The sequence below is a fragment of the Stegodyphus dumicola genome, chromosome 5 (assembly GCF_044657685.1).
Source record: "Stegodyphus dumicola isolate Sdum_Otavi_A_Nest chromosome 5, ASM4465768v1".
Lineage (NCBI taxonomy): Eukaryota > Metazoa > Arthropoda > Arachnida > Araneae > Eresidae > Stegodyphus > Stegodyphus dumicola.
In genome coordinates this window covers 144,184,601-144,199,273 of record NC_140772.1, presented here as the reverse complement: position 1 = coordinate 144,199,273, position 14,673 = coordinate 144,184,601, and the positions used below count along the sequence as shown (strand labels likewise).

The 14,673-nt window shown below is 33.0% G+C and overlaps 2 protein-coding genes across 12 annotated transcripts in view; one reads left to right on the top strand and one right to left on the bottom strand.

Annotated features, from left to right (window-relative positions):
- LOC118202263 (uncharacterized) overlaps window positions 1-14,661 on the bottom strand; it is a 280,122-nt gene extending 265,461 nt beyond the window's left edge. For 2 of the 8 annotated variants that reach the window (XM_085816301.1, XM_085816299.1), the window contains exon 1: window positions 8,252-8,314. Coding sequence is in view for 1 of the 8 variants with exons in the window: in XM_085816302.1 (XP_085672428.1) it covers window positions 8,252-8,314; window positions 14,591-14,651 (124 nt within the window). In the remaining 7 variants the exon portion in view is untranslated. Of the gene's footprint in view, window positions 1-8,251; window positions 8,315-14,590 lie in introns of those variants that run through there. The other 6 variants (XR_015040952.1, XR_015040950.1, XR_015040951.1 and 3 more) reach the window with 6 other exon arrangements.
- The window catches only part of LOC146997257 (uncharacterized), an 81,057-nt gene that overhangs the window by 39,320 nt on the left and 27,064 nt on the right, over window positions 1-14,673 (top strand). The window contains exon 3 of one of the 4 annotated variants that reach the window (XR_015040944.1): window positions 96-770. The exons of the other annotated variants lie outside the window; for them this stretch is intronic. The gene's annotated coding sequence lies outside the window, so the exon portion shown is untranslated. Of the gene's footprint in view, window positions 1-95; window positions 771-14,673 lie in introns of those variants that run through there. 4 annotated transcript variants of the gene reach the window in all.

Here is a 14,673-nt window from a genome sequence, read left to right as displayed (position 1 = left end):
ACCTGAAATATTTTGAATGAAATAGTGCTTTTTTATTTATTTTAAGACTTGATCTATTTTAAATTTACCTAAAATACCTAAAATAATTATTTTAGCTTTTCAAGAGTTTCTTTTACATTGCTGAATTTGATGAAGGTGTACAAACGGTGCCAAATTCTTGGTTTTGGGCTGATATGGATAAATGACATATGTAATATGAAAAAAATGAATCAAACTGAACAAAATGATTGCATCACATCAAGCCCCAGATTATTGAGAACTTTGGCAATTTCACCGGGTTCTCTAAATTTTTGCATCGACAAGTATGATATTTTCTATAATTATGTGTTCTTGTTGCTCATTTTTCTCACTGTATAATTTAGAAAGCTGAATAGAACATGGAAAATGCTGTTATGAATGACATCAGTACCAAAATATTTTTAAAATATAGTAACATCTCCATTTTTAGTACTTTTATCCATAAATTATTAGTACGAGTTGGTAGTTTGGTTTTTGAATCTTAACATTATTTTAATTACCAGACTAGTTGTTTAAAAATAGGAATGCATGTATTAAAAAATTCAAAAATTAACAATCATATCAGGATATAATATATATTTGCTTTAACATTTAACTGCATTTTTTTTATACAAATTTGATGCTCTCAAAATCTATTCGGTCACCTTAATTTTGCAGTGGAAAAATAATGAAATAGTATAATCCTACAATTCGAAACCATAAAAATTCTATTTGATTTATTTATTGAATAAATTGTTGCAAAATATCTGAAATTTGCAGAATTTTATAAAATAATGTAGCCATGACTGTTAATTTAATTTTACATCAAATATTTCGATAATTATACATGAGCAAATAAATGCTGCTAGAACATTTAGATGTTTAATCTAACATTAAACGATTATTTAATTCATTCTTTTTGCTTTATGTTAAATTATTGTTTATGAGTGATAACGGAAATTTAAAATTTTCAGTGAAAAAGGCATAGAAAAGTTAAAGTTGGCTATGAAGTTTTCAGACATCGAAAAGTGCAGAATTTGGTGCGGAAACAACAACAACAAACAAACAAAAAAAAAAAAAAAAAACACCAGCGATTTAAATTCTCCGATTCTTCAGATGAGTAAAAAAAGTAAACAAGTAAAAAACAGTAAAAAAGTACTATAGTAAAAAAGCTAGCAGAGCTGTGCTTGCCATTGCTACCAGAGTGCACACAAGGAAAATATTTTCAACCAGAATTTTCTGCATCTGTTTTAGCTAGTCCTCACTGCAAATCTGAGGACTAATACTCCAAAAGCAGGCTCATCAGAAAGACCCAATAAAGGTTTCGTACTGTTGCATTCCTGTACAGGTTCATGCAATTTGGAGTGATTAACGATGACACTTAATAAACACACAATGTATTTGCCAGTATTATTCAGGACATCTCCAAAAACATGTTTACAGTCGTCCAAAAACTGCGACAAGCACATTGAAACAATCAGCAACAGAGCCTTTAGGCTGTAACAGTGAAGACAGCTTCACAGCAAAGTGCTAGAGTACAGCTCCCGACTAGGTTCAGTCTTCTCAGAACTCGACGTACTGTCGAGATTCTCGACGCTACAACTCGCGATGCACTCCACAATAAGCACTAGAATACAGCTTCTGACTCAGTTCAATCGTTCTTGGAGCTCAACACACTCCAAGATAAGACTCGATGATGCACTAACTCGCGATACATTAAGAGACTCTCTCTACGCACTCCCCAATCAACTCAATACTAGACTGAAAATCAACTCGATAGACTCGAGATACTACTGCTACTCCGCATACAGGCAGGGTTTATATAGCTTTTAGCATGCATTCGAGAACATTCTAAGTCAAACCAGTAAGAACTCGTTCTAAATGGTTCTCCATCCGTCTACGGCATATTGCCAATTTCGCTGAAAGATGTTGCCAAATGGGTGATTTCTCGCCAAATCTAGCAAATCCTAAACCTGCTTTGTGGGAAATCTATCTTACCGCAGCTGGAAATTTTTTAACAGTAACTTTCTGAATTTGCCAATAGTCAATTTTTTAAAAGTGTTCTGTTTTCAGGTTTTTAGAATAATTATGTAATAAAGACACAATAACACGCCGAATAAATACTAATTCAGAAGTCAAACAACAAAAATCAGCGTTATATTTACAAAATTTTCACAGTGACTGTTTACTGTGAAAATTTTGTAAATATAACGCTGATTTTTGTTGTTTGACTTCTGAATTAAATATGTAATACCCTGACCTTTTCTCTTCCGCAGAACTTCAACATCTAATCTTAAAAAATTTAAATTCTTTATCAAGTAGATTACAAATATTGCAAGAAAAGGTGGAGTTGCTGAAAACTCCTAACTGTGCAATCAACCGAAAAATTCAGAATTAAATATATTCCAATTAAAAACTGAATTAGAACTTCAATTTTTAGAGAGAATGTTTCTCAACAACATAGCTCCTGTGGTATTGTAAAATAATATTTTACATTAATCCTAATAGTTTTTTTTTTTTTTTTTTTTTTTTTTATTTTGTTTACTTTTTGCACACATTTTCATTTTATAAAGTAATTTCTGTTACGTTTTTGCTTAAATGAAATTTTCTATTTCAGTATTATCTTATTTTCTTTATATAAAAACTAACTGCATAAAATGTACTAAAATACAAATATGGAACTCAAAGCAATGAAAACGTTATGATTTTATAAATAAGTTTCCATTACATTTGCATTTTATTTTGAGGAAAGTTAGATTTCTTGAGTGTTCTGTGAAGTTGAAATAATTTTCTTAAATGATAGAATAAGAAATCTTGTTGGTTATGCATTTATAGATTAAAGTCAATTTTTATTTATATATTTATTTATTTAGGTCAATGAATTGAAACATATTAATGTTAAAGGAGACTAACGTAAACATATTAATAGTAATCGTAACAAATATTTTGAAGTGATGTCGGACACGCTAGCCGAAGAGTACAGTTGGGTAAGTGAAAAAAAAAAAGGGGGGGCATTTAAATCCCTGAAGTTATCATAGGTTATTTTACATAAGTCAACATTTATAAATATATTTTTATGTACATCATCATTTACAAAATATCTTGATAACTTACATTACATATAATATGAAATCTGCCAAATTAAGTCACACCCAGCACCCGTAGCTCTCAGCCTGAGTCAAATCTTAATTATTCAAAAAATCGAATAAAATAAGACCAGACTTCCATGAATAGTGCATAGTGCTACTAAATGCATATGTGACCATCCCAGAAGAAATAAAGCAGGTAGATATTAGCATCTGGAAAGATATCCCAATGCACGAAGGAAGAGTAATATATTTAGTGTATGAACCTGTTATGTCAAGAAGACTTTAAATGAATTAGAAGACAACATAAAATAGCAGTTTTATCTGATCGCAAATGTTTAAAATGTTATTTAAAATGTCTAACTTTTTTTTATTCTTAAAATGATGTTTAATCCTCATTTGTTCTGCTATTTAATTTTTATGATGTATTGTTACTTAGTTTGTTATCTATCCATTTGTCAGTAATTGAGCTGAATTAAGTAAAGCTTTGTTCTTTTACATTATATTTTACCGCTCGATCAGGCCGACTGCCGTACCAAAGCACTCGGGTTCGAATCTCGGAAAAGGTTCGGGGGTTGTAAATGCATAGTGTCTGTGCATCATGGGGGCACCCAAAATATGCTGCAAGCCGAAAAGTTCTTTCAAGAAGCTGATCGTAGGGAAAGAGAACTTGAAAATCCTTGGACTCGTCCTCCGTGTGATAGTTGCATCGCAAAAATGTTATGGTTTTTAATTAATTGACTTTCTGTTTAAATATGCAGTAATTATAATTAAAAATTCACAAGTAAATTTTCCATTTAATGTATTTTTTAGAGATAGTGCAAACTCATCTCCCTGCAACAATTGAAAAGAAAGGTGCTACTATAACAGTTAATCTCAAAAAGGTTGGTGGGTGGTAAATGTATAGTGTCTGTGCAGCATGGGGGCACCCAAAATATGCTGCAACAAAGTTGCTACTACACTCATGTCCATAAATTAAGGATAATTCGGAGTCACGCGGAAATCGAACTCTAAAATATACTAAAATATCACCTGTAACATCACAACACACATCTTCAAGAATCATATGCAAATTTTAGGAAGTAACCAGATGACACCGATGGTACTTCACAATGACGAGAATGTAAGAAAGTGATATATAACGAATACAGGCAAAGAAGTAAAATTGTTCGCAGGCACTTTATAAGCATTTCAGTGCAATAACCAAATAGTTCGCAGGGGCTTTATAAGCATTTCAGTGCAATAACCGACAAAGGACGCATTTGGATGATTTTTTACGTGGTAGAATTATCGGCCGTCTGGAATGTGGGCGTACCCAACTGGAAGTATCAGACAAACTTGGAATTGCCCAGAGTGTCATCTCCAGCCTTTGGCAACGATTCCCAGATGATGGTAATGTGAGTAGACGTTACAGCACAGGTCGCCCCAGAGTTACAGCGCCGAATAAGGACCGGTATTTGGCAGTTACTGCCAAAACAAACAGGTGGAGCACAGCCTGAGACCTGCCTCGTCAGCTCTCTTCAGCCACTGGTACGACAATTTCAAGGCAGACCGTGTACAGACGCTTAGGGCAGATTGGTTTATATGTTCGTAGACCTGTCAGATGCGTTCCACTTACTGCAACTCACTGTCGCCTGCGGTTAGCCTGGAGTAGAGAGCATGCACTGTGGACACCGCAACAGTGGGCTTGTGTGATGTTTTCCGACGAGTCCAGGTTTAGCTTGCAGTCTGATTCTCGCCGGACTTTCATATGGAGAGCTCCAGGTATTCGTTACCACCAAGAAAGCATCATTGAACGACACCGTTACGGTGGTGTAGGAGTGCTCGTTTGGGGTGGAATTATTCTGGGTTCCAGAACTGACCTTCATGTTCAAATTGGAATCATGACAAGCCATATCTATCGGGACGTCATTCTGGAACAACATGTACATTTGTTTCGGGGTGCCATGGGCACACAATTTGTTTATGGATGACAACGCCAGTCCTCACCGTGCAAATATCGTAAGCGAATGCCTTCAATCGGAGGATATCACCCGTACAGACTGGCCAGCATTCTCACCAGACTTGAACCAGTAGAACACGTGTGGGACATGCTTGGCCGACGAGTTGCAGCCCGTCAACCTCCTTCTACATGTCTACCGGAACTTCGGAGTGCATTGCTTTTTGAGTGATGTAATATCCCCCAAGATCAGATCGATAATTTGATACTCAGATGCCTAGGCGTTGTACGGACTGTATTGCATCGTCTGGGAGACATACAATGTATTAACAATCAAACCAACCATGTAATATTGGTTTTTTGTAAATAAGTTTTTTTTTTTTTTTTTTTGGTAATTTGCTCCAGGGAGAAAAAAAAATCGCTAATTTTTTTAATAATATCAAACATATAGCATCTGTTTTTGCTCTTTACCTTTTGTTTAATAAATAAGCTTTACAAATAAGTCAAATTTGTTTTGCTTCTAACTTTTCCTTTGCCTGATTTTGCATTATCCTTAATTTATGGACATGAGTGTATAACAGCGAGTACTTTTGTGTACAGAAGCTGTCTTGAAAGCTTAGAATCTAAAATTTTAAGTTTGTATTTGTTTTTACTGAATTGTAAGTATTATAAATTCATATGTTTGGAAGCGTCCGAGTTTCAAAAATAATAAAAGTATAAATGATAAATAATAAAGCTTCAAAATAGTAAATCAAACAATCATCAAAATGTTTAGTACCTATTTAAAAATTTGGAGCTTTCTTTCAATTTTAAAGTAATTTAAAATTTAATAAATAGCTTTAAAACTCTTGCCAGTCACTGCTCATCTCAATGCATATAATAGCATTATAATTTTTTATAATAATAATGCATATTTTGTTTAATTTCATGAGGCTGAAGGAGACATTGTAAACTTATATTATGAATACGAGTCATATTTTGTAAAATTCGATGAAAGGCCATTCGAAAAACATGTATACATTGACAGAATTGCCGATATAAATAAAATATGTTATTAACAATATTAACTTCTTATTAATTAAGAAAAGGCTGCATTAAATATATTAAAAGGATCTTTTAAAATTTTTGCAGGAAATGAATTTAAGTTTCTCTTAAGTGAATGGATATTTTTATATCTTTATTACCGTATATGCAGGCGCATAAGGCACATCCCCCTTTTTTTATACACATTTCATTATAATGAATTTACAGTATTTTAAATATAAATACAAAGTAATACTTTATACCCACAATTCATCTGGGGAAGAGCTTTTAATTTTCTTCATCAAAACCTAAACACTCATCACCATAGCTAAATGAAAAGTCACTTGAAACCTCTCCTAAATCAGCATTCGAGTCCTCATACAACAGATTGTCCTCTGTACCATCCAGTGTATTAATAATGCCACACTTCATACATGATTTAACCTCTGCCTCTGTTTTCACAGCATCCCAAGATGCTTTGACCCATTCACAAACTTTCCAAATGTTAGGCCTTCCCCTTCTTCTTGATGGTGTAACCTCAAAATTTGAAGCCTGCATCCAGCTTGCATGCTTTGTTACAGCAATTTCAACATTGTTTTTGAACCATAATTTGCCAACAAACTTAAGAAACACCAAACAGTTGAAATTTCCCACACTTAAAAGTCGTTCGCAAAAATTGCAGTTTTCATGCCAGATGCACATTTACTAAGCTCTCCGTAACTGTAATATTCCCACACATCGCAAGGAAACAAGAAAAAAATCACATAACTCCAAAAAAAGAGGAAATTTCCAGAAATTAATGCAATCAAAAACTGAGTATCGACATACAAGATGCACCTCCTTTTTTTCCCGACTTATTTTCAAAGAAAAAAAGTGCGTCTTATACACTAGAAAATTTGCTATTTAAAACTTTCTTACATTTATTGGAAAACAAATTGTTTTATATGCTTAATTTCATTCACATAACTATGCTCACTGTAGTTATTGGCTATACTAAATATTTGAATGAAGAAATGTAAGTTTTATTTGCACAAAAACTATTAGCATGTGTTTTATAGCAATACACGCAAGTACACAAAAGTGATACACAAAAACTATGAGCATATAGTTTTATAGCAATTTATGAGAGCAAAGTTTTACATAAAAATGTAAATGAATCATAAACGCATCTGTTATATAATTTCAATACAATGAGATATAACAATAATCACTGAGGAAATCTGATATGATTGTGATGACTATATTCAATAATTAAAAAATTCCAAAGATTCCAGTAAGATTTTAATAACTGGAAGAGTAACTTCTTACTGGATCAATAAAACGCTTTTCTGCTGTAATCAGTTTTACTGGAGGAGATGTCTGAAATACTGCTATTGCGACATTATACTGATTAAACTAATGTAACACTGTGCGACACCCACACAGATCTTTAAAGCAGCAATTCTCAACAGGTGGTACACAAGATAAAAAATAGGTGGTAGGCAAAGAAACAAAGTTCAAAAATTCTATGAAGAAAAAAAGAACAATTGTTAGAAAATTCCTGTGATTGCACTTCCACTGAAGATTTCATAAATAACAACTTTTGGCTACACCGAAAAAAAGAATTTAAAGGCATTTCAAATAAAGCTAAATTTTTATTGCCTTTTCGCACAACCTATTTGTGTGAACAAGGATTTTCTTCCATGTTTTATTTGAAAAATAAATACAGAATAAAATTAAAAGTGGATCACACTTAAAGCTAAGTGAAATAAGGCCAGACAAAGAAATTGATCTCTCTTAAACAGGCCCAAATTTTACACTAAATTTAAGTATATAACTTAAATTTTGATAATTAAAATGGTAACCAATTCTTAATTAATATTTTTTATGTGTGCCTATTTAATACAGATAGCCAATAGCTTGTGCAAATGGCAAAACATTTATTTTTTCTATTTATATTGAGAAACTGAATAAGTATTATAAAATGTACAATAATTATACTGGTTGTACTAAGGTTTTTAAATTTTTGTTTAGATGGTATGTGTTAGTCAAAAGGTTGAGAACCGCTGCTTTAAAGCAATTAAATTTATGTCACTTTGTGAAGTTATACAAAAGTCGCAGTGTGACATTAACATCATTATCGCAGCATGACTTTACTACCATACTCAAAGACAAAGAAGCAACAATAACAAAAAAAAGAAGCCAAGAGAAAAAATTGGTATCTTACCTCTCAGCCTCCACATCCACAGGGCTTGTTTGCTCACATCCTCTTCTTGGGCGCTTCGCATTCCTATAATAAACAAAAATAGGTACAATTTTATTACCGAGACCATAATAAACCACAGTGACAGTACATGCATAAAAGCACCAAACTTGGCACACACATCCATTTAAATCATAAATTGACATCACATAAATTTAGATACTTCTAAATGCAAGTGAATTATGACTGCACATAAATTTAGATAGCTCTAAATTTTAATTTACCACTGAAATACTGGTATACTTTTTAAACTTTTTAAAAGTGCATCGAATCTATCTATTTAGAAATTGCCAGAGATGAAAAATTTGCAATAAAATTTTGACAAAGAAAAGGCATCATTCATGATTGTGTGTGATTATGACAAAGCCTCAAGGGCTATCTGCCTGTGCCTTTGTGGAGCACTTTCTAAGGGAAACTGGCTTGTATACACGTTACACATGGGGAAAACCACGAAAACGCCCAGCCCGTTCCTGGGATTCGAACCTCGGACCGACTACCAGCGTTCGGTGACTCCACCGCTCGGCCGCTGGTGGGCCTCATTCGTGATAGAAAATTAGGCTTAAACTATAGTCCAAGAACCATGAAATGAAACCATTTCATCGATAACTCAACAACTAAATGGCACCTTTAATCTTCTAGGTGTATCTACGGATTATTTCGTATTGAAAGATGGCTTTCCAAATCACGACACGCAGAATATTCTTGTCAGATTTTGATAAATACGAAATGGTTTCGAATGAATGCGGCAACTGGCAGTAGGGAAATAGCAATCAATAGAGAAAGATGTTACAGCGCGAGGTTCATAAATAAAAACCTCGTATCCAGCCACACTATCTGCCGACCTGTAGGCGATTTTCGTGCCGAAACCGAAAAATACTAAGAAGCCTTCGACCGAAAGCTTTGTGTATGCAAAAAGTTTGTGAAACAAAATTTCTTCTATAAAATAAAATGCAATTTGCACTGAACCCATGAATTACTTTTAAAGAAATTAATATCACCTAATTTACAAATAATTTCTTTTAGCATGGAATAAATACTTAAACAGGTATCTTACAATTACATGAAATAACGTAATCTTTAAAGGCATTGATGTATACAATATAAATATTTGCTTGTTATTTTATGAAATAACAGTGTCTGGGAAGCCCACTCAAATATCCTGTAGAATTTTAACAAATTATTTTATAGGATACAAATATGCATCTGTTTTTTTATGAAATATGTGAAATTCATGCAAATAAAATTAAGGATTATGAAATTTATTTTAATATAAATAACTCTGCAAAAAGAAATATTCAGGAGACTTTATTCCCCTTATTTTCCTATTATTGTCATCATAAAAAAATAATAGCATTTATCTTAAAGATAATTAGCTTATTTAAAAAATACAATCTGTAAGCACTTTCTTTAACTCGATATAAGATCCATTTATTTTAAATACTTTTCTAAAACTTTTTATAAAAAATAAGAAAATAATGTAAGCACAAACCTTGTGGTTGAAAAGTTATGCAAACCTTGGGTTCAGTACCCCTCAAATAAATAATGAAAACAATCTCAGATTTTATAGGATAAAAATTAGGTCCAAACGGGCAATTTTTTTCATTTACAGACAATCATTAGATGTTTGGGCTAATGCTACTTTGGACTAAAAGTATTTAAAAGCTACAATTTCAGACAGACTGTCTTGCACACTTAAAATACAAATGTTTTATTAATTACACTGCTTGCCTTAAAAATATGTTTCTTAATCAAAAATTTGCTAAATTTTTATAAAACATAAACTAATACTTATAAAAGAGCCTGAGGCAATTTGTTACAATTAATTAAATTGTTCAACGTTGTTTAATTAATTGTTTAGGTGGTCAGAGCCGGAACAGCTAATGAAGTTTATGAGACTGTGATATTACTTTCGGTTTTGTGAAATGAAGAATTACATAGGATACTTTCAGATTGAAGTTCTGTAGAAACAAAAAAGTAAGTACCATCCCTCTTTCTGAAGCTCTTTATTTGTTTATCGACTTTTGGTAATTAAAAGGTCACTAAAGGAGATATCAGCGAAAAAACATACATTGAAAACAAAGTTAAAACAAAACGTTGCCGACAAAAATATCCAAAGAAGTGATTTGGAAGTGCTGAAGAATAAGTTTAAAGTGTTCGAGACAAAGATAAATTCCAATTTCGATTCTTTGTTCGGGTTATGTATTGAAGAAAGTGCAGTCAAAAGTCTTTAATCCGGACATCCATAATCCGGAATGATCTATAATCCGGACCTCAAAGCTACAAATTTTCCGCGCATGCGTTTACGCATATGCATAATACGTTTACGCATGCGCGTTTAATGTATAACGGACGGTATAAGCTAAGCTAAAATAATCTATTTCAGTTAATGTTGCAGATTGTGTTGTTCCTTAATCTTCTAATTGGATACGGCTTATTATTTTCTTTTAGACTATTAGAGCAATTTAATAAAAGTAAGTTGGAACTTTCGATTATGTCACACACAATTTCCGATACTGGAGATGATGGTAATGTGAGTAGACGTTACAGCACAGGTCGCCCCAGAGTTACAGCGCCGAATAAGGACCGGTATTTGGCAGTTACTGCCAAAACAAACAGGTGGAGCACAGCCTGAGATTTGCCTCGTCAGCTCTCTTCAGCCACTGGTACGACAATTTCAAGGCAGACCGTGTACAGACGCTTAGGGCAGATTGGTTTATATGTTCGTAGACCTGTCAGATGCGTTCCACTTACTGCAACTCACTGTCGCCTGCGGTTAGCCTGGAGTAGAGAGCATGCACTGTGGACACCGCAACAGTGGGCTTGTGTGATGTTTTCCGACGAGTCCAGGTTTAGCTTGCAGTCTGATTCTCGCCGGACTTTCATATGGAGAGCTCCAGGTATTCGTTACCACCAAGAAAGCATCATTGAACGACACCGTTACGGTGGTGTAGGAGTGCTCGTTTGGGGTGGAATTATTCTGGGTTCCAGAACTGACCTTCATGTTCAAATTGGAATCATGACAAGCCATATCTATCGGGACGTCATTCTGGAACAACATGTACATTTGTTTCGGGGTGCCATGGGCACACAATTTGTTTATGGATGACAACGCCAGTCCTCACCGTGCAAATATCGTAAGCGAATGCCTTCAATCGGAGGATATCACCCGTACAGACTGGCCAGCATTCTCACCAGACTTGAACCAGTAGAACACGTGTGGGACATGCTTGGCCGACGAGTTGCAGCCCGTCAACCTCCTTCTACATGTCTACCGGAACTTCGGAGTGCATTGCTTTTTGAGTGATGTAATATCCCCCAAGATCAGATCGATAATTTGATACTCAGATGCCTAGGCGTTGTACGGACTGTATTGCATCGTCTGGGAGACATACAATGTATTAACAATCAAACCAACCATGTAATATTGGTTTTTTGTAAATAAGTTTTTTTTTTTTTTTTTTTTTTGGTAATTTGCTCCAGGGAGAAAAAAAATCGCTAATTTTTTTAATAATATCAAACATATAGCATCTGTTTTTGCTCTTTACCTTTTGTTTAATAAATAAGCTTTACAAATAAGTCAAATTTGTTTTGCTTCTAACTTTTCCTTTGCCTGATTTTGCATTATCCTTAATTTATGGACATGAGTGTATAACAGCGAGTACTTTTGTGTACAGAAGCTGTCTTGAAAGCTTAGAATCTAAAATTTTAAGTTTGTATTTGTTTTTACTGAATTGTAAGTATTATAAATTCATATGTTTGGAAGCGTCCGAGTTTCAAAAATAATAAAAGTATAAATGATAAATAATAAAGCTTCAAAATAGTAAATCAAACAATCATCAAAATGTTTAGTACCTATTTAAAAATTTGGAGCTTTCTTTCAATTTTAAAGTAATTTAAAATTTAATAAATAGCTTTAAAACTCTTGCCAGTCACTGCTCATCTCAATGCATATAATAGCATTATAATTTTTTATAATAATAATGCATATTTTGTTTAATTTCATGAGGCTGAAGGAGACATTGTAAACTTATATTATGAATACGAGTCATATTTTGTAAAATTCGATGAAAGGCCATTCGAAAAACATGTATACATTGACAGAATTGCCGATATAAATAAAATATGTTATTAACAATATTAACTTCTTATTAATTAAGAAAAGGCTGCATTAAATATATTAAAAGGATCTTTTAAAATTTTTGCAGGAAATGAATTTAAGTTTCTCTTAAGTGAATGGATATTTTTATATCTTTATTACCGTATTTGCAGGCGCATAAGGCACATCCCCCTTTTTTTATACACATTTCATTATAATGAATTTACAGTATTTTAAATATAAATACAAAGTAATACTTTATACCCACAATTCATCTGGGGAAGAGCTTTTAATTTTCTTCATCAAAACCTAAACACTCATCACCATAGCTAAATGAAAAGTCACTTGAAACCTCTCCTAAATCAGCATTCGAGTCCTCATACAACAGATTGTCCTCTGTACCATCCAGTGTATTAATAATGCCACACTTCATACATGATTTAACCTCTGCCTCTGTTTTCACAGCATCCCAAGATGCTTTGACCCATTCACAAACTTTCCAAATGTTAGGCCTTCCCCTTCTTCTTGATGGTGTAACCTCAAAATTTGAAGCCTGCATCCAGCTTGCATGCTTTGTTACAGCAATTTCAACATTGTTTTTGAACCATAATTTGCCAACAAACTTAAGAAACACCAAACAGTTGAAATTTCCCACACTTAAAAGTCGTTCGCAAAAATTGCAGTTTTCATGCCAGATGCACATTTACTAAGCTCTCCGTAACTGTAATATTCCCACACATCGCAAGGAAACAAGAAAAAAATCACATAACTCCAAAAAAAGAGGAAATTTCCAGAAATTAATGCAATCAAAAACTGAGTATCGACATACAAGATGCACCTCCTTTTTTTCCCGACTTATTTTCAAAGAAAAAAAGTGCGTCTTGTACACTAGAAAATTTGCTATTTAAAACTTTCTTACATTTATTGAAAAACAAATTGTTTTATATGCTTAATTTCATTCACATAACTATGCTCACTGTAGTTATTGGCTATACTAAATATTTGAATGAAGAAATGTAAGTTTTATTTGCACAAAAACTATTAGCATATGTTTTATAGCAATACACGCAAGTACACAAAAGTGATACACAAAAACTATGAGCATATAGTTTTATAGCAATTTATGAGAGCAAAGTTTTACATAAAAATGTAAATGAATCATAAACGCATCTGTTATATAATTTCAATACAATGAGATATAACAATAATCACTGAGGAAATCTGATATGATTGTGATGACTATATTCAATAATTAAAAAATTCCAAAGATTCCAGTAAGATTTTAATAACTGGAAGAGTAACTTCTTACTGGATCAATAAAACGCTTTTCTGCTGTAATCAGTTTTACTGGAGGAGATGTCTGAAATACTGCTATTGCGACATTATACTGATTAAACTAATGTAACACTGTGCGACACCCACACAGATCTTTAAAGCAGCAATTCTCAACAGGTGGTACACAAGATAAAAAATAGGTGGTAGGCAAAGAAACAAAGTTCAAAAATTCTATGAAGAAAAAAAGAACAATTGTTAGAAAATTCCTGTGATTGCACTTCCACTGAAGATTTCATAAATAACAACTTTTGGCTACACCGAAAAAAAGAATTTAAAGGCATTTCAAATAAAGCTAAATTTTTATTGCCTTTTCGCACAACCTATTTGTGTGAACAAGGATTTTCTTCCATGTTTTATTTGAAAAATAAATACAGAATAAAATTAAAAGTGGATCACACTTAAAGCTAAGTGAAATAAGGCCAGACAAAGAAATTGATCTCTCTTAAACAGGCCCAAATTTTACACTAAATTTAAGTATATAACTTAAATTTTGATAATTAAAATGGTAACCAATTCTTAATTAATATTTTTTATGTGTGCCTATTTAATACAGATAGCCAATAGCTTGTGCAAATGGCAAAACATTTATTTTTTCTATTTATATTGAGAAACTGAATAAGTATTATAAAATGTACAATAATTATACTGGTTGTACTAAGGTTTTTAAATTTTTGTTTAGATGGTATGTGTTAGTCAAAAGGTTGAGAACCGCTGCTTTAAAGCAATTAAATTTATGTCACTTTGTGAAGTTATACAAAAGTCGCAGTGTGACATTAACATCATTATCGCAGCATGACTTTACTACCATACTCAAAGACAAAGAAGCAACAATAACAAAAAAAAGAAGCCAAGAGAAAAAATTGGTATCTTACCTCTCAGCCTCCACATCCACAGGGCTTGTTTGCTCACATCCTCTTCTTGGGCGCTTCGCATTCCTATAATAAACAAAAATAGG